This window comes from Hippocampus bargibanti, linkage group LG07 (assembly GCF_051943395.1).
Source record: "Hippocampus bargibanti isolate YZ-2025 linkage group LG07, ASM5194339v1, whole genome shotgun sequence".
Taxonomy (NCBI): domain Eukaryota; kingdom Metazoa; phylum Chordata; class Actinopteri; order Syngnathiformes; family Syngnathidae; genus Hippocampus; species Hippocampus bargibanti.
The window spans coordinates 7,364,624-7,384,025 of record NC_142740.1 but is presented as its reverse complement, the minus strand read 5'-3'; the positions used below and the strand labels follow the sequence as shown (position 1 = coordinate 7,384,025).

General features: G+C 43.5%; 1 protein-coding gene across 11 annotated transcripts; it reads right to left on the bottom strand.

The window, feature by feature from the left end:
- Nucleotides 1-2,526: 2,526 nt before the first annotated feature.
- On the bottom strand, nucleotides 2,527-19,174 carry LOC148895326 (pituitary adenylate cyclase-activating polypeptide type I receptor-like). 11 transcript variants are annotated; one of them, XM_089000879.1, is made up of 15 exons: nucleotides 18,504-19,172; nucleotides 17,395-17,493; nucleotides 16,274-16,372; nucleotides 16,158-16,197; nucleotides 13,808-13,910; nucleotides 13,548-13,661; nucleotides 11,032-11,135; nucleotides 7,863-7,960; nucleotides 7,647-7,779; nucleotides 7,292-7,575; nucleotides 7,146-7,215; nucleotides 5,615-5,706; nucleotides 5,233-5,362; nucleotides 5,068-5,109; nucleotides 2,527-4,337 (listed from the first exon to the last, which is right to left on the bottom strand). In XM_089000879.1, exons 4-15 carry the CDS (start codon nucleotides 16,194-16,196, stop codon nucleotides 4,149-4,151), a joined length of 1,398 nt encoding a protein of 465 aa, XP_088857005.1. In that variant the 5' UTR covers nucleotide 16,197; nucleotides 16,274-16,372; nucleotides 17,395-17,493; nucleotides 18,504-19,172; the 3' UTR covers nucleotides 2,527-4,148. The 11 variants fall into 11 exon arrangements, with proteins under 11 accessions (XP_088857005.1, XP_088856998.1, XP_088857003.1 ...); XM_089000872.1 differs by lacking the exon at nucleotides 16,158-16,197 and having other exon boundaries at nucleotides 16,262-16,372; nucleotides 18,504-19,174; XM_089000877.1 differs by lacking the exon at nucleotides 16,158-16,197 and having other exon boundaries at nucleotides 18,504-19,171.
- Between the last annotated feature and the right edge of the window lie 228 nt (nucleotides 19,175-19,402).

The following is a 19,402-nucleotide window of genomic DNA, read 5'->3' as shown; positions in this document are numbered from 1 at the left end:
GATCTTCTCATAGCAGCAGATACTGGGTTCCTCTGAAAGGACAACCGACCTCTCCGGACAAGTTGTGTCCATAATTTGTAAAATGGCTTAAAATAACTTCTACTGAGCGTATTTTACAAAGATTCCACCGGATATAGCTAGATTTTACGTTTTAAGACTCGCGCTGAATATTCCGGAAGTCTTGTTTTTGAGTTAGTGACGAGTGCTCACCCTACATCACTGATGCTACGCCCCTGACCGAAAAAAGGACACATTGTAGCAGTCCTTCCATCACGTCAATGCATTTTGCTGTACTTGTTTGGTCTGAAAACGTCATGTTGCAACAAAAAGAGGCAGAAGAGGGTGACAAAGCTCCATGTAAGGAATTTATCAGCCTGTGGAAACAGGCTGATTAATTCCTCACACGGAGCTTGGTTGCCATTTTCTGCCTCTTCTTTTGTGATACATTTCCCCCTAATGTTGCCTCAAAATGGCACAGAATATATTCTTTAACCGATTGCAAACATGTATGCTTTCCTTTTCAGAACTATTTGAATCATATTCATAACTGGATGTGTAACAAGAAAGCATATTCTCCGAATCTGAAGCCATTGTTTTTGATTCTCGAGCAATGCAAGACGTCTTGGCGTGACGTCATGAACGGGGGGCGACACTGTTGCGTCACACGCGTGTATGATTTTGAAGTGCGCCTTTCAACACTTTCATGTCTTTCAATTCCTTGATCTCCTTGATGTGCGTATCACCCTGACGCATAGCACACGCTTGCAAATTGTATAAAAGGAGCTGTCGCGGGACAGAGAGATTGGGCAAACCACGGGGCAGAATCATCTCGGACTCACAGACCCAAAGAGACTTGCACAGACCCGCTCAGGCGCCCGGCTCGCGCCGGGCGTAGGACGGACATCACGGCTCGACTTGCTCGACTCCACGCCACGATCAAGCTCTGCGCGTCACCTGCCTGGGAGATCTGACAACGAACCTACTTACAAATAAAGAGAAACATCAAACTCTTTAACACTTTCTGAACATGCCCAATTCGCTGCTCAATTTTTTTGCAGATTTTGAACACCTTAAGTCATTTTTATTGGTGTTTTGCATTTGAATAAAAATATCATACTGCGTGTTTTGGGTATTTTGCATTTGTTGCTATAAAACGTTTTTCTGATGTCAGTTAGGAAACAAAAAAGTGATGTCGGTTGTCCTTTAATTCTCATCCTTCTCGATCAGTCCGCAGCCTTTGACACCATTTCTCACCCCATCCTGCTCAACAGACTTTCCACTCTGGGGTGACGCACACCCCACTTCGCTAGTTTCACCCCTACCTCACTGGCTGCTCACAGTCTATCCGAATTAATTTATTCACTTCACTGTCCTCTCCTGTGTCTTCTGGTGTGCCACAAGTGTCTGTCGTACCTTCTTCCCCTTGGTGATATCTTCCGCAATTTTGGCATTCACTTTCAATGCTTCGCGGATGACATCCAACTCTACCTCTCCAGTAAACCCGACGCCTCTCTTCCACCTGCATCCCTTACACTTTGCCTCTCAGAAATTAAATCCTGGTTTTCCCATAACTTTCTCAAACTAAACAGCAAAAAAACGGAACTTTTCCTTTTCGGAACTAAATCCACCCTTCACAAAGCAAACCGTTTCTCTCTCACCATTGACAGTTCTACCGTGGCCCCCGCCCTTCAGGTCAAGAGCCTGGGTGTCAACCTGATAGCTCACTATTTTTCCACTCCCATATAAATAACATAACTCGGTCTGCATATTTCCACCTCCGTAATATTAATCGTCTCCGTCCCTCTCTCAGCAATCACACCCCTGCTATCCTTATCCACAGTCTCATCACCTCCCGTATCGATTATTATAACTCACTTCTTTTCGGGGCCAATCAAAAATTTCTCCATAAACTCCAAGTACAGTGGAACCTCGATTTTCGAACGACTCACAGTTCGAACAAATCGGAGTCCGAACAAAATATTTGAGAAATTCTTGCTTCGTAGTTCACCAATCGGTGTTCAACGCCGGTACCACGCATGAGTGCGTACGCGAGAATGGGGTGCTGAGCGGCGTACGGGTGTATCGCTCTCTCCGTGACCAACTGTTGTCGCTTGCGGACTTGCTGCGTTTTGCTCTAGCGTTTAATATAGGTGTACGAAGAGTTTTAGCCCCTAATCATGCCTCCAAAGAAAGTAAGTGCAGCTACAAGTGAAAAAAAAGTAGTGCGTACAACTATTGCATTTAAGAAAGAAATAATCGCAAAATATGAAGGAGGTGTGCGAGTGTCTGATATGGCTAGGGAATACAGCATGGCGAAATCTACGATCAGTACGATATTAAGGAATAGGGAGGCTGTGAAATTTAGTGATGTGGCTGTGGGAGTGAGAGCAAGTGTCATTGGATAGATATTTTAAGAGAAAAGAACATCCTGTAGCATCCTGGAGTCATCCGTAGCTGTCACGTTCCGAGCGAGAGTGACGGCAGCTGACTCGTCGGAACGTAATGGAATGTTTGGGATCCCAAAGCAGGCAGCAGAGACGTACTCACCAAGCAGGATGTTTATTCACAAATAAAAGAAAACACAGCGAGTAAGAAGGCAGGGGGTGATCCGACCCGCTTACTACACCAAAAAGCAAATGGCACACGAGGGTGCAAAATTGCGCAATCTCGGAAGATGACATAAATTTACGGGACGCAGGGAAAATACCTTGGACCGGAAACACTCGCGAGTCAATCATCCGGCATTGGCGAGGTGATCGCGAACCGTATACATGCCTCGTGTCCGTGATTAGAGAATTGACAGCAGGTGGAGGGCGGCCGGGAGAGGGCCCCCCCCTCCCCCGCTGTCAACTCGCACGTGACAGGAGCAAAGGGATTTGAATGTGTGAGCACCCCTCAGACAGAAGAGCTCCCCGAAGTTTTTATGGAAGGGGACTCCTTCCAAAAAATAAATTTCCTTCCTCCGTCCACCAGCGCCTTCTGCTGACCACCACAAAGGTAAAAAAATCCTATTCATAATTATTTTCTTTCCGAATGTACAATTAGCCTGGGTTACATTTATGTTTAGGTTATTTGTGTCTTTGCCATTTTGCTTAACATTTTCTGAGATATACATTGCTTTTTATGTGTTGGTCAGCATTTTCATGTGCAATTTCATGCATAAAATAATGTATAAAATACTGTACTAAAAAGGTAAATATTCAGGGTGTTGGAACGGATTAAAACGATTTACATTATTTGTAATGGGAAAATGGTTTCGGTGTTCGAACAAATCGCTTTTCGAACAGGGTTCTGGAACGGATTATGGTCGATAACCGAGGTATCACTGTAGTCCAAAATTCCTCAGCCTGGATCATCAATAAAACCCCCTCCTCCTGTCCTCCAGCAGCTCCACTGGCTCCCTGTTAAACTTCGTATTGATTTCAAGATTCTTCTGTTTACACTTCAAGCAATTCATAACCTTGCATCCCCCCTATTCTGTCTGACCTACTTCAAATCTCCGTTCTCTCTCGGGCCCTCAGATCTTCATCCTCCCTCCACCTCTGTATGCCCTCTGCCCGTCTCACCACGATGCGGTGCAGAACTTTCAGCCGCTTTTATTGTTTTATGTATTGTTGTTTTATTGTAAAGTGTCCTTGGGTGTTCAGAAAGGCGCTTGTAAATTAAATGTATTATTATTATTATTGAAAAGTTTGAAAATAATAATTATAATAAATAAAGAAAAGTATTATTATTACGATAATAATAATAATAATAATAATAATAATAATAATAATAATAATAATAATAATAATAAATAACACAGGGAGGGGTGTCAAACTCATTTTTGTCAAATTAGCGTTTCCCTTGGAGGCCCGTTATAACTGAAACCAACATTTTAAAAATACTATCAATAATCACAGTTGATATATCTATATTTTCCACATCATTTTACATCTGGATTTGTTTGCTTCTTGAAAATCTGAAGATGAAGTCAGAGTGCTGCGGGTCCCCCAACAGACTCCATAAAAAAATTATAAAAAAATAAATAAATTGTGGAGTCCAAGCAGACGGCAAAAGCTTATGACAACTGGTCCTCTGAGATGAGCGTCACGATGTCGTCAACAAAACAGAAAAAGCGAAAAAGAGCCGCCTGCCTGCTGTCCATCTCAAGTGGTGGGGGTCTCGGCCTGCAGACCAGACATGCGGATCTGCGAGCTGCTCTTGCTGAGGATGGACAGCTGGGTGCCCCCGTTGACGCCGCTGCTGGCGAGAGAAGGGTGCCGCTGTTTCGGATCCACCGCAAAGTATCTGTTCACTGTCCAGCTGCGCCATTTCCTCTTGATCTCCGATTGCACCTTGGGGTAGGGGGGGAAAAAGTTCCAGGTTGAGTGAAGTCCTAGCTAACTATCTGTTGGCTATCTATTAGCTACCTAGCTTTCAATCTGAGTTACTTAGCTATCTATTAGCTGTCTATTAGCTAGCTAGCTTTCTATCTGAGTGACTTCCGGGTTGAGTGAAGGCCTTGCTATCTATCTGTGAGCTATTAGCTAACTCGCTTTCTATCTGAGTTACTTCTGGGTTGAGTGAAGGCCTAGCTAGCTATCTGTTAGCTATCTATTATCTTGTTAGCTTTCTATCCGAGTTACTTCCGGGTTGAGTGAAGGCCTAGCTAGCTATATGTTAGCTATCTATTAGCGAGCTAGCTTTTTATCTGAGTTACTTAGCTATCTATTAGCTGTCTCTTAGCTAGGTAGATTCCTACCTGAGTTACTTCCGGGTTGAATGAAGTCCTAGCTAGCGATCTGTTAGCTTTCTATTACCTATCTAGCTTTCTATCCCAGTTACTTAGCTATCTATTAGCTCCTTATTAGCTAGCTAGTTTTCTATCTTGAGTTACTTCCGGGTTGTGTGAAGGTCTACCTAGGTATCTGTCAGCTTTTTATTAGCTATTTAGCTTTCTTTCCGAGTTACTTAGCTATCTATTGGCTGTTTATTAGATAGCTCGCTTTGTATCTGAGTTACTTCTGGGTTGAGTGAAGGCCTTGCTAGCTATCTTTTAGCTTTCTATTAGCGGGGGGAACTTACCTCTCCATTCAGGAAGCAGTAGAGGACAGCCACCACAAGCCCCTGAAAGAACACAGACGTCAAATGATTCGGGCACTAGGTGGGGGACACCACCAATCGCAAAATGTGGACGATTTTCATGAAACTTTCCCCAGATGAAAAAATACTAAAATGTGAAAAACGAACCTGAAAGGATCCCAAGCCGAGTTCAAAGACGAGACGCTCCCTCTTGCTGACGTTCTCGGGAGAGAAAGCGAACACTGTGTAGTGGATCCCAAAAAGTGGAATCAGCAGCAGAGTGGAGCGCGCCAACCTCCTGTTGTAAAGCAAAAATATATAAATAAATCAAACATTTTCAGTGGCATGGTTTACAACATGGCATCCATTTATTTATTTTGGAATCCAAAATCTTTTATTTTGAAAAATGACCATTACATTACATTCACATATACAATATCTCAATCTTGACGCGGGTCACGGCACATCTTTTGGTCACGTGATTGGTTAAAATAAAATCCGTGAGCTATCAAAAACAAGTGTTTGGAAAAACGTTTAAAATGACACTTACAGGTAAATGCTGGATTCATTTCCTCCGATATCTGGGGACTGAAGTTTCTGAACGAGGATGACGATGATGCCAATAAAGAGCACAAAGTTGATCTTAAAACAAATTGAAAACATAATTAATTCATTCATTCTTTAATATACCATATGAAAAACAATCAAATCAACGTATAAACAAAAAAATATATAAACAAGTGAATAAATGAATAAACAAATAAATAAATAACCACACAAATAAATAAATACACAAACAAAAAAAGAAATAACCACACAATTACATAAATAGATGAACTAATAAATAAAGAAACAAATAAATAAACAAGTAAATAAACAAATACAAACCAACACAAATAAATAAACAAACACACAAACAAATAAATAACCACACAAATAAATCGATAAATAAATCCTTGGGTGTTTTGAAAGGCGCTTGAAATAAAATGTATTATTATTATTTATTATAAACACATACATAAATAAATTGATAAATAAATAAAGAAATAAACACCCAACTAAATAAATAGATGAAGAAATAAATAAACACACAAATAAATAAGTAAATACATACATACACACATACACACATGCATACCTACATGCATACCTACCTACCTACATGCATACCTACCTACATACATACATACATACATACATACATACATACATACATACATACATACATACATACATACATAAATAGTACACAAATAAATAAGGCGGACGAATAAACAACCAAATAAATAAATAAACACACAAATAAATAGATAGATAAATAAATAAATAAATACAAATGCAAATAGATAAACACACAAACAAATTAATAAATAGTCAGACAAATAAATGAACAAATAAACACAAAGAAATAAATAAGTGAAAAACTAAGTAAATAGACAAATAAACCATCCAATAAATAAATAAATAAATAAATACATACATTGGCAGGACCATTATAAAATGTGCTTATTAGTTAAATGTATTATTATTATTATTATTATTATTATTATTATCTCATCTCTCATCTCATTTTCCGTGCCGCTTATTCCTCATTAGGGTAGCGGGGGTTGCTGGAGCCTATCTCAGCTGTCTTCGGGCACGAGGCGGGGGACACCCTGAATTGGTTGCCAGCCAATCGCAGGGCACACGAAGACGTACAACAGTCACTCTCACACTCACACCTAGGGACAATTTGGAGCGGTCAATCTGCCTGCCATGCATGTTTTTTGAGTGTGGGAGGAAACCGGAGGACCCGGAAGAAACCCACGCGGGTCCGGGGAGAACATGCAAACTCCACACAGGGAGGCCGGACCGGGACGCGAACCGGTGACCTCTGCACTGTGAAGCCGTTGTGCTAACCACTGAACTACCGGGCCACCCTATTATTATTATTATTATTATTATTATTATTATTATTATTATTATTATTATTATTATTATTATTATTATTATTATTATTAGTAGTAGTAGTAGTAGTAGTAGTAGTAGTAGTAGTAGTAGTAGTAGTATTATTATTATTATTATGAAGTCAAAAAGCGCACCATGATTGAAGCCAAAACAGGTCCCTTGATCACCCACCAGATGGCAGCCTTGTCATTCATGTCCCAACATCTTAAATGAAAAGAAGAACAAGAAGACTGAAAAATCAACACCTCGGCATCGTCGCGTCTCGGGAGCTTCTCCTTACCCAACGTCGTCAAAATGCAGCCTCAGCGCCGCCCAGACGGCGACGCACAAGGTCGGCGTTCCTATGATGGAATTTCGTTGGGTCATATGAAGGGTAGCGAAAAAGCGGCCCGTGACGTCGGCGGGCTCACCCCAGCCGATGACGATGTAGCAGTAGAAATATCGCTTCTCGGGGAAGAAAGTCTCCACCAATAACGTGAAGAGATAAAGGCCCTCGATGAACAACCAGAAGTAGTTGGAGAGGACGCAGTAATGGAAGAAGATCACCACCGCCCGGCATTCCAACTTCGGGGAGGATTCGCCAGACGCGTCTTAGCAAGACTCCGGACGATGCGACCGTCACGGCGTACACTCACGGTACGGATGAAGCAGTGCTCGCTGTCCTCCTGGGCGTACAGGACGCCATCTTTGATGAAGACGGAAATGGCTCTCAAGATGAACGACAAGAATAGGTTCATGTGGATGAAGTTCCTCGTGCAACGTAGCTTCCTGGAGGCGAAAAGAAGGTTTTTGATCAGGTCCCAAGGTTGTTGCATCATTGGTGAAAAAAAAGAATCCATTTGTTCCCTCACCTGAACCTGCAGAGGATGACCACGGCCGTGGTGAGCGATAGCAAAGATGTACTGTAGCCAACCGTATAGAGTGCCTTCACCGATGCGTAGTACATGTCCTGTTTGGGAAAAGGAGAAGAAAAAAATACAGGTAAAATCCGAAAATCCGAATACAGGTAAAAACTCCCCCCCTCTGGTGCCATTACATGGTTGATTGCTGTGCGAGAGTGAGATGCTGGCTGGCTGGCCAACATTGTCCTACGCGTTGCCGGCCTGCTAGCACGTTGCGGTGCCAGACGTAGAATTCAAAATTTAAAAAATAGGGTCTGGAGGTCATGGTCGTAAGTAAGGGTGGTCGTAAGTCGAGCTGGCCATAAGTTGGATGTTACCTGTGATACATTTCTGCACAGAAAGCAGAAAAGGCTCGTCGAATTTGAAAGCCAACCCTTAAAGGACAACCGACGAGACTTTTTTGTTTTTTAACTGACACCAGAAAAAAAGTCAAAGTCAAAAAGTCAAAGTCAGCTTTATTGTCAAATATGCTAATATGCATGACATACAGCACAGATGAAATTACTGTCCTCTCTGACCCAGCATGCAAGGCACTTATAATTACTTTAACAAACATAATAAACATGAAAACACCAATTTGCCGCTAGAGGGGAGCCGCTGCGTGTTCACGCGCCGCCATCTTGGGAAAAAAAATGTGAAAAAATAACAAATATGACAACACAAAGACACAGAGTCATTCATTCTTCAGGGCTTGCTGTACCCTCTTTGTGATGACATGAAGCAGTTCTAGTTAAAAGAGGAGAGGATCAAAACATCCATGTCAGCAGTGGATCAGGGACGTCATGGTGGAATTTGTACGTCTACTACAAGCTAAATGTTGAAAGCAAACACGAAGCTGTAGCATCCATTGACGAAAAGACATTGTCTCACATCTCCTGTCCCACATAAATCCGCTTCAATTCCAAGCCGCGACAGTTCCACATACGCATCGGCGCTCTGCGCTGACGCTGCTTTCTTCTTCTCGCGGGCTCCTCAAGCCATGCATCCATCCAACCGCAGATTGTCCAACAGCACTGACCTTTCCGCTGAACAAAGCGGGGCTGTGAAGATGCTGCCCATTACAGGCGCAAAAAAGCACAATGGCCCCTTTGGTGTCCAGCGATGGCAGTCAAATGGCTCCGACATTCCTCCCATTCAAAAACAGTACTGGCATATTCATGCTCCCGAAAGGCACAACCGCTCAGCACAGTCTCCTCCTTGATGATCGTCGTGGCCAAAAATGCTGAAAAACAATCTGTATCCGTTCCATGTGACCCACAACAACATAAAGTGACAAAAGAAAACACAATAACAAGACAAAAACAACAAAAAAAGCAAGGCTCGTGAGAGCACTTGCTGATGGCTGCCTACTCAGGCGCCATCTTGGAAAAAAAAAAACAAAAAACGTTTAATCTAAAATACCCAAAACACGCAGTATGATATTTTTAGTCAAACGCAAAACACCAATAAAAATGACTTAAAGTGTCCAAAATCTGCAAAAAATTGAGCTGCGAATTGGGCATTTTCAGAAAGTCCCGCCCCCAGTTCGTGACGTCACGCCAGGACGTCTTGCATTGCTAGTGAATCAAAACAATGGCTTCAGATTCGGAGAATATGCATTCTTGTTCCACATCCAGTGATGAATATAATTCAAATAGTTCTGAAGTGTCACGTTTTGCAAGGTGGTGATGGCGGGTGCGGATCCCAAAAAGCAGGTAGGAGGTAGCAGGAGGTTGTTTGACAAATTGTATTAAAATAAAGGTCAGCAGGAACAAAAATGTAAAACATCAAAATGTTCTGAACAGAAAAAAGTATCAAAGGAAAACCAAGTGTAAAAGTCCGCCAAGGTTAAACAAACACATGCACAGCATTACAATGCATGCAAATGCAGACAAAGCATGCAACAATGAACCGACCCCGGATGGTCGTGCGGGGAGTCCTTTTCAGTGTCACTGATTAAAAAGACCAGCATCTGCAAGGCCGCAGGCAGGGCTGACGTCACTACCCGTTGGTCGCCAATCTGAACGTGGCAGTTCGCCACTGATTGGGACGACCAGCACCTGTGCAGGTGCAGGTGGGGCCGACAGCGCCCCTCGTTGGTCGCCAACCAGATCATGACATGAAGAGGAAAGCATACATGTTTGCAATCGATTAAAGAATTTATTTGTGCCATTTTGAGGCAACATTGGGGAAAATCTCTCACCCAAAAAAAGAGGCACAAAAGGACGACCTCCTGTGGTCACCTCCGTTTCCACAGGCTGATAAATTCCTTATATGGCGCTTGTACGCCCTCTTCTGGCCTTCTGGCGGCTTTTGGGTGCAACACGAGGTCCCCAGACCAAACAAGTACAGCAAAATACATTGGCGTGATGGAAGAACCGCTACAACGCGTCATTTTTACGGTAAAGGACGGTCCTTTAGTGACGTCACGTACGGGCTCGTCACTAACTCAAAAACAAGACTTCCTGAATATTCAGCGCGAGTCTTAAAACGTAAAATATAGCTATATGCGGTGGAATCTTTGTAAAATGCGCTCAGTAGAAGTCATTCGAAGCCATTTTACAAATTATGGACACAACTTGTCCGGAGACGTCGATTGTCCTTTAATTCATTCACTGCAAGATGATGTTCCAGGGTTTTTGTCATTTTCACTCAAATTGCAGGACCCACAGAATATTAAATTTTAGTACTACATAAACATTCAATTCAGAGTAAGAAACCTTAGATTCTCTCATTATCAGAAAACAATAGTTAATTCCTAAGTGATATGGGGCTGGAGTTATCTGAGATTGAAATGGGGGCGGATGTACAAAATACAACAGCTGAACCTGTAACAAAGCACGAACTTGGACAAAAGGCAAATGCTGCCCCCTCGCAGGAGGGAAAAACTTTGCCAGAGGTCTGACCAGCGCTTTATCCGCACCACCCTCCCCCGCAAGAAAAACCAAAAATATATTCGGGAATGGCAGTGAATGAGTTAATAGTAATGTGTCCATTAAGTAGTAGAGAATTTCTCATGCACTTTCATTTGGGAATTCCTTAAAATTTTAAATTCTTGAAATGACAGTCGCGTAAGATCACCAATTTGGAAACGTAACGCGCTTGGGTGGCATTTACGTGGGTGCCTTGGTATACCAACCGGATGAGTGTTGTTGCCTTCTTCATAGAAGCAAGCGTCGATGTAGTGAGGAAACGTCTCAGACCAGCCGAACTCTGTACAGTTGCGACTCACTTTGCCCAACTCTGCAAATACAAACCAAATCATACACCCCCATACCGCTTCACTTTTCAAGAACTAGCTTAGCTCGCTACGTCAAAGTAGAAACGGTTCAAGCCGTTAATTCATAGCAATATAACAGTGCCGAGTTGTATTAACGTTCACCGGACAGGCGGGATTCTTTTCATTTCCTGTATTCTTTTACACTAAGCATTTTATAAACACGGACAATGAAACCGTTGCTCCGTGCTAATCTTTTATTTAATTAGTTTGCCAGTGATCCGATACCAAACAAACTACGGGGCACATATTGCTGTTGTTGACACCGATACAATCGCCACTGTAAGATCAATGGATTGTTCATTTTCAACAACTTGTAAATGTTTTCAGGATGTTCCGCATTTTTTAATGCAGAAATCATTTAAATCAAGGGTGTCAGATTTGGCCCTCGGACCTGGATTTGAACATCTGTGGTGTCAGGGATTAGCCAGCTAGCTGAATAAAAAGAGAGCCAGCTAGTACGCTTGCTTGATAGCTCGTCTGATCGCTAGCACGACTGCTAGCTAGCTCGACCGCTAGCTAGTTTGATAGATGAGCATGGAATTTCACAAGTTTGATTTGCTTTGGCGGGCCAAATAAATTGATATGGCGGGCCAGATTTGGTTCCCGGGCGTTCACTTGGACTCCTGTGATGTATTGTGACGAAAAATAACACCAATTATCTTCAAAATATGTCGTGAAAAAAATGAAAAGTAGCTAGCTCAACTGCTTGGTATTGCATGAGGAAGTCTGGAGTGACAGAAAAGTATGTCAGAGCGGTGCAAGACATGTATCATGACTACTTGTATTAAGTTCATCCTGACTACTTGATATGTAGTAATTTAAAACAGATTCTTATCTTACAGACAGTGTATTGTCTCTTCTCTTCTTCTCTGACAAAGGCGGAAGTAGACGCCGAAACATGTCAGGTACTTGAACACTGACAATACACTGTCTGTAAGATAAGAAACTGTTCTAAATTAAAATTATGTATCATGACTGTAAGACAGTTGTGAGGTGTGCTGTCGGTATGACTGAGGAATTCAAGGTGGAGGTGGGACTCCACCAGGGGTCAGCTCTGAGCCCCTTCTTGTTTGCTATGGTAATGGACAGGCTGACAGACGATGTTAGACAAGAATCTCCTTGGACCATGATGTTTGCAGATGACATTGTGATCTGGAGCGAGAACGGGGATCAGGTGGCGGAGAAACTCGAGATGTGGAGATATGCCCTGGAAAGGAGAGGAATGAAGATCAGTCGCAGCAAGACGGAATATATGTGTGTGAATGAGAGGGATCCAAATGCAAGAGTGATGCTACAGGGGGAAGAGATAAAGAAGGTGGAGGATTTTAGGTACTTGGGGTCAACTGTCCAGAGCAATGGAGACTGTGGAAAAGAGGAGAAGAAGCGTGTCCAGGCAGGCTGGAGCGGCTGGAGAAAAATGTCAGGTGTGATGTGTGATAGAAGGGCTTCAGCTAGGATGAAAGGAAAAGTGTATACAACAGTGGTGAGACCAGCCATGATGTTTGGACTGCAGACAGTGCCACTGAAGAAAAGACAGGAAGCAGAGCTGGAGGTAGCAGAGCTAAAGATGTTGAGGTTTTCTTTGGGAGTGACCAGGTTGGATAGGATCAGGATTGAGTACAATAGAGGGACAACTCATATTAGAGGCTTTGGAGAGAAAGTCAGAGAGGCCATACTGAGATGGTTTGGACATGTCCAGAGGAGAGAGAGTGACTATATCCGGAAAAGGATGCTGAACCTTGAACTGCCAGGCAGGAGACCGAGAGGAAGACCGAAGAGGAGGTTTATGGATGCAGTCAAAGAGGACATGAAGGTAGCTGGTGTGAGAGAAGAGGGTGCACAAAACCGGGATAGATGGAGGACATTGATTCGCTGTGGCGACCCCTGAAGGAAAAAGCCGAAAGGAAAAGAAGAAGCTAGCTCAACTGCTAGCTAGTTCGACTGCAAGCTAGCTCGACCGCCAGCTAGTTAGATAGATGAGCATGGAATTTCACAAGTTTAATTTGCTTTGGCGGGCCGAATAGATTGATATTGCGGGCCAGATTTGGTCCCCTGGCCTTGACTTGGACACCTGCGATTTATTGTGACAAAAAATAACACGATTTATCTTAAAAATATGTCGTGAAAATTTTTAAAAGTAGCTAGCTCGACTGCTAACTAGCTCGACCGCTTGCTAGCTTGATAGATGAGCATGGAATTTCACAAGTTTGATTTTCTTTGGCGGGGGCAAAGATTGATATGGGGGGGCCAGATTTGGTCCCCGGGCCTTGACTTGGACACCCGTGATTTATGGTTCCAAAAAATAACACCATTTATCTTCATAATATGTTGTGAATACATTTTAAAGGTTGAAATGGTCCACTGAAGTGACTCACCGTGGTCGTCTTCGCTCATGAACTGCGAGAAGAGTTCAGGACAGTTGACCTGGACCACATCGCCAATGACGGCGGGTTGCCAACACGTCAGGTTGTCCCACATCCAAGGACACCCTGGAGACACAACACCGCTATGGGTTTCTTGGACTGTTCCAATAGTTTTTTTTTGCAGGCCGTAACGTTGGAAATGTTTGGTATCGATCAACTAATAAAGGCGTTTGTGGCTTTGTGGTTTGAAGCAGATACTCGCCTGGACTTACCCAATTGGGAATCATTCCCTCGGTCATCCAAGTCCATCATCTCAGAGCATTTCTCCTCTTCCCTCTTGATGACGCAGTTGGAGGGGATTTGCTGGCGCGAAATCTATCCAAAGGAACAGCGGCGGCGAGACAAAGAAGTCATATCTTCAGGCGGTGTCTGAAATAACGTCTGCCCGGACGCCTGGGGCGTGCAACTTTTACATCGGGTGTACAAAACGTCTCCGCCCGGGTGACCAACAACTTCTTCCAGAAAAAAAAACAAAAAAAACAAAAGATTTTTTTTCAAATAAAACATTTGCTTTATTCAATAAAGCAAACGTTTGAACAAAGCTTTCGAAATCTGAATAAATTATTCCGATTTCGAAATGTTCGTTTTGGAAATTTCTGAATTTCGGTTCGTTTGCCAATTTGCACACTCTGCACGGCAGTCAATCAGAAGCCTGCTTCGTGCTTCAGACTTTTCCGAGCGTTATAAGGTCTTGCATTTGCATATCATTTTCCAAAGTAGAACCTCAGCCCCAGAAGAAAGATTCAAAAGATGCTAGCTAAATTTATGACGCTACAAAACTTAAACGTACATTATCCCGTGACTGTAAAGTGACCTTGAGAGTTTTGAAAGGCTTAGAAAGTGTAGTTCACATTGGCATGTAGCAGACGCAACGCAAACATTGCATTGTGCACCACGATGAACAGTGTATGGACAAATGACAACTGGAGCAAAATCTTCAGCAATGGATATTTACCATAAATTAAGCAAGGGAGCATTTGTGGTAGGTATATACTTAACTAAAAAAATCTTTATACATTGCAACAATGTTTTTTTTGCAATTAGTCGTCTTATTGTGTTTCAAGTTGTGAAAAATGGAGCAGGCAACTTTTCAGAGTTGTCTGCCCTGGTGTCCGGTAACTTTTTGTCATGAGTTTCAGACACTGCTTAAAGGACAACCGACACCATTTTTTTGTTTCCTAACTGACATCAGAAAGACGTTTTATAGCATCTAAAATACCCAAAACACGCAGGCTGATATTTTTAGTCAAATGCAAAACACCAATAAAAATGACTTAAAGTCTCCAAAATCTGCCACAAATCAGCTCAAAACTGGGGATTTTCAGAAAGTCCCGCCCCCAGTTCGTGACGTCACGCCAAGTCGTCTTGCCTTGCTCAAGAAACAAAACAATGGGCTCACGGAGAAGATGCTTTCTTGTTACTCATCCAGTTATGAATATGACTCAAATAGTTCTGAAGAGGAAAGCATAAATGTTTGCAATCGATTAAAGGAGTCCTCCCTTATCAACTTGAGCCGTGAATGACAGCAATGTAGCGTCCCAGAAAATGCAGAAGATGGCGCTCAAGCTCCGTTGGAAATGGGCTGATTTGTCTGCTGGGAATTTGTGTCAGCGAATATCAAATAGTAGTCTTGGTGCAACACACAACGATTCATCATCGCCTTATTTATGTGTTTTCCTTCTAATTTCGCATCAACACGGATCAAAACAAAGTTTTCAGACCAAACAAAGTACCGCAAAATGCATTGTGTGTCGCTTTCTCGGTTTGGGGCGTTCCAAATGTGACGTCACGCAGGGGATATTCAGCGCGAGTCTTAAAACGTAAAATATAGCTATATGTGGTGGAATCTTTGTAAAATACGCTCAGTGGAAATCATTTGAAGTGATTTTACAAATTATGGACACAACTTGACGGAGGCGTCGGTTGTCTTTTAAGGCATCCGTTTTGGCTAATATTAGCTGCCATTGGCTGTCTATTGGAAGTGCAAGGCCGCTTTGACAATGCGGATGATCCCGCGCGACCTCGGTGCGATTTTGGACGAGAGGCCACGGCGAACCAAAGATTCTTCCCTCCTTGGAGCTGAGCACAACAGCTGCGCGATGCCGCGGCTTTACGCTGGGACAAAGCCTAGCGCGTCTCTGGTTGGGATTTGGCATGCGATCCCGCCCGAGGCCTAGTCCTGCCTGCGTTCGTCGCCACCCTCCTCCAACAAACCCGATTCAAGTCTGCTCGGAACCCTGATCATTTGAATTGGGTGTCTAGATGCAGGGAGACACCCAAAAAGAGGCTCTCGGACTTCAGCACCCTTGCAATCTCTTTGACTAATGGACCAAGTGTGGGTAATTCACTCTGAGGCCGGTTGAATTATTTGGCAGGGCTTGCGGCCAGTCCAAACAACCTCCGTGCGCAGGCAGAAAATCTCATCTGGTTCCTCTTAGCAATTCAGGTCATGTTGAGCCGAGAGGTTAACACCTTGTATTCCCCCGTCCCTCCCCCTGAGTGTGTGTTGGGAGGCAGTGCCCATAAAGACAGGACATAAACTCTCGTTATTTCCTCGCACACCTCCCTCGTGCTGTCATTAGCATAAACATTTGGAGTCATCCTGCAAACAGACAGGAACAAATCACATCAGCCTCACGTACAAGGTGGAGGTGATGCGAAAGTACCTTCGTGCTTACCGGCAACTGGAGGAGAAGGAAGGCGCAGACCAGTGGACTGGAGCCGGCGGTCAACATTTTGTCGCTTTATGCCGAGTTTCCGATTCAACTCGCAAATGGCTATGGAGTCGGAAGGAACAGGAACAAAAGGAATAGCAGGGAAAGGAACAGAAGAAATATCAGGAACAGAAGAAATATCAGGAACAGAATGAATAGCACGAACAGAATGAATAACAGGAACAGGAACAGAAGGAATATCAGGAACCGGAACAGAAGCAATAGCAGGAACCGGAACAGAAGGAATAGCAGGAAGAGGAACAGAAGAATATCCGGAACAGAAGCGATATCAGGAACAGGAACAGAAGAGCAGGAACAGAGGGAATAGCCGGAACAGGAAAAGAATGAATAGCAGAAACATAAGGAATAACAGGAACAGGAACACAAGGAATATCAGGAACAGGAACAGAAGTAAGAGCAGGAACATAAGTAATAGCCGGAACAGGAATAGCAGGAACATAAGGAATAACAGGAACAGGAACAGAAGTAATAGCAGGAACAGGAACAGAGGAATAGCAGGAATAGAAGGGATATCAGGAACAGGGTCAGAATGAATATCAGGAACAGGAACAGAAGAAATAGCATGAAGAAGAACAGAAGGAATAGCAGGAACAGAAGGAATATCAGGAACAGGAACAGAAGTAAGAGCAGGAACAGAAGTAATAGCCGGAACAGGAATAGCAGGAATATAAGGAATAACAGGGACAGGAACAGAAGGAATAGTCGGAACGGGAACAGAAGGAATAGCAGGAACAGAAGGAATAGTAGGAACAGAAGGAATATCAGGAACAGACGAAATAGCCGGAACAGGAACAGAAGGAAGGTCAGGAACAGGAACAGAGGGAATAGCAGGAAAAGAAGAAATATCAGGAACAGGAACAGAATGAATAGCAGGAAGAGAAGGAATAGCCGGAACAGGAACAGAAGGAATGCCAAGAACATGAAGAGGGAATAGCAGGAAGCAGGAACAGAAGTAATCGTAATAGTAATAGTAATAGTAATAGTAATAGTAATAGTAATAGTAATAGTAATAGTAATAGTAATAGTAATAGTAATAGTAATAATAACAGGAATAGAAGGAATACCCGGAACAGGAACAAAAGGAAGAGCAGGAACCGGAACAGAAAGAATAGCAGGGACAGAAGCCGGAACAGGAGCAGGAGCAGAACAGCTCACCTTGGTTTCTGAACACAACAACAAATGCAGAATGAAGAAAAATGATAACCCAGAAAATGTTGGCCTCCGTGGACCAAAAACAAAGGTTGCTTGATTTCGGTCTCCACAGCAAACCTGAGTTAATTTTGTCACTGTGTGGGATCAAATGAAGTGAGAAGGTAATGGGTCAGTTCATGAAGATCTGCTGGTTTGATGATCCAACACAAGTACTAGGGGGGCCGGGGGGGACCTGATGCCAGGATTCAAGCCAAGTAAAAGAAACGAGTGCTTGGTCTTTGTCCACCAAGAAGAACTTGGCAACTTGACTGTCCTACTCTCCAATAACCCGGCCAGAACCCCCCTTTTTTGTTGTTGTCAGGGACAACAACTGAGGCTTCATTTGGACCAGGTTTTGTGGCATTTCTACTTCTTTTAGACTTTGGATGTCAGAATTTTTCTGGGTAAATTTCCCATTTGGCTGAAAGTCTTTCACATGCCTTGAAAATCAAGACGAGGTCTTTTTCTCTTGCCCTTTTGACAGTGGACAATTTTTTCTCCCGCTTTATCGCAACGATGACCCAGATAGCCTTGCGCTGTATTGTTGTTCTGCTGCCAAGCTTGACTCCAAATGAATGGAAATCGGATGGATTGTGTAACACCGGTCGATAGGAAAAACTAAATGAAACAACAACCACCCCCAAACTATTTGAAATGTACAGTATTAGCATGACCTAACCATAAAATACATCAATAATAATGAATAAATGAAAGAAAGACTACAGTTCCATACCCGCACACAAGGCATCAGATTATCCCCCCCCCCCCCCCCCCAGAAGGGAATGTGAATGACGCACCGCTAGATTTGAGTTCTCCGTCACAAAATCCCACCGAGGAGAAAAAGACGGCAGATCGCGGAAGCAACCTCGGTGCATCCCAGCAGACGTGTGCCGCAAGATGTTGCCGTGCGCGCTTCAACTAGGATAGATACCCTCTCCACTCCTCCCACCGCCCTCCACAATGCCGGCACTGCAGAGCTTACCATTTACGTGATCAGTCTTGATCTCGCTGCTCCTGCGCTGAAGAAAATCTCCTCAGAGGGTCCATAGTACCAAAGTAGCACGATCCTTTGCAAGGACAATGTCCACCCACCGTCTCCCTCCAACTCCCGCCGACCTTCTCACTGTCTGACTCCACTATAGATGCAGAGTGAGTGAGTTGTATGCGCGCACGAGGGGTGGAGAGGCTGCCTTCAGCCGATGCCTTTGCCACCCCAAGTGAACGCCCCAAATTTTGGCAAATAATTGATGTTCCTCTACCTGAACGACTTCATATATGACCTGGAATTCTGGTAGACTACCACATCTGCTCTAAACGGCCCTGGTCCATCTTTGGTCCTCTACCTGAACGACTTTATATATGGTCTGGAATTCCGGTTGACCTACCACATATGCCCCAAACGGTCCTAGTCCATCTTTGGTCCACTACCTGAACGACTTCACCTATATTCTGGAATTCCGGTTGAACTACCACATCTGCCCTAAACAGCCTGGTGCATCTTTGGTCCTCTACTTGAACGACTTCATCTATGATCTGGAATTCCGGTTGAACTACCACATCTGTCCCAAACAGTTCTGGTTCACCTTTGTTCCTCTACCTGAACGACACTGTTGGGATAGAATCATTCGCTCTGCATTTGTAATTAAGACACGAAGTTACACTGATCTGGGATGGGAGTCGAGCGCACAATCGAGAAACGTCCTCTAATCGATCCTGTCTTGAATTTGCAAAAGAGAAGAAAGAGAAGAGAAAGCTGCAGTACGGGTTGCCGTAGCAACCGGAGCTTTTCAATGCAAGGCGGGACGTGAGGTGCCGCTGGAAGGTCATTAAGGATGCTGAAGTGGGATTGGAAATCAGCCAGCACAAAAATTCCTTGGGGGA

Excerpts from the sequence above, each read along its gene's own strand:
- LOC148895326 (XM_089000871.1), bottom strand. The coding sequence starts at position 18,396 with ATGCACCGAGGTTGCTTCCGCGATCTGCCGTCTTTTTCTCCTCGGTGG. Across the intron at positions 7,961-11,031 it reads AAGGCAACAACACTCATCCG|GACATGTACTACGCATCGGT; the intron begins GTTGGTATACCA and ends TTTCCCAAACAG. Across the intron at positions 7,780-7,862 it reads GTCATCCTCTGCAGGTTCAG|GAAGCTACGTTGCACGAGGA; the intron begins GTGAGGGAACAA and ends TTTCGCCTCCAG.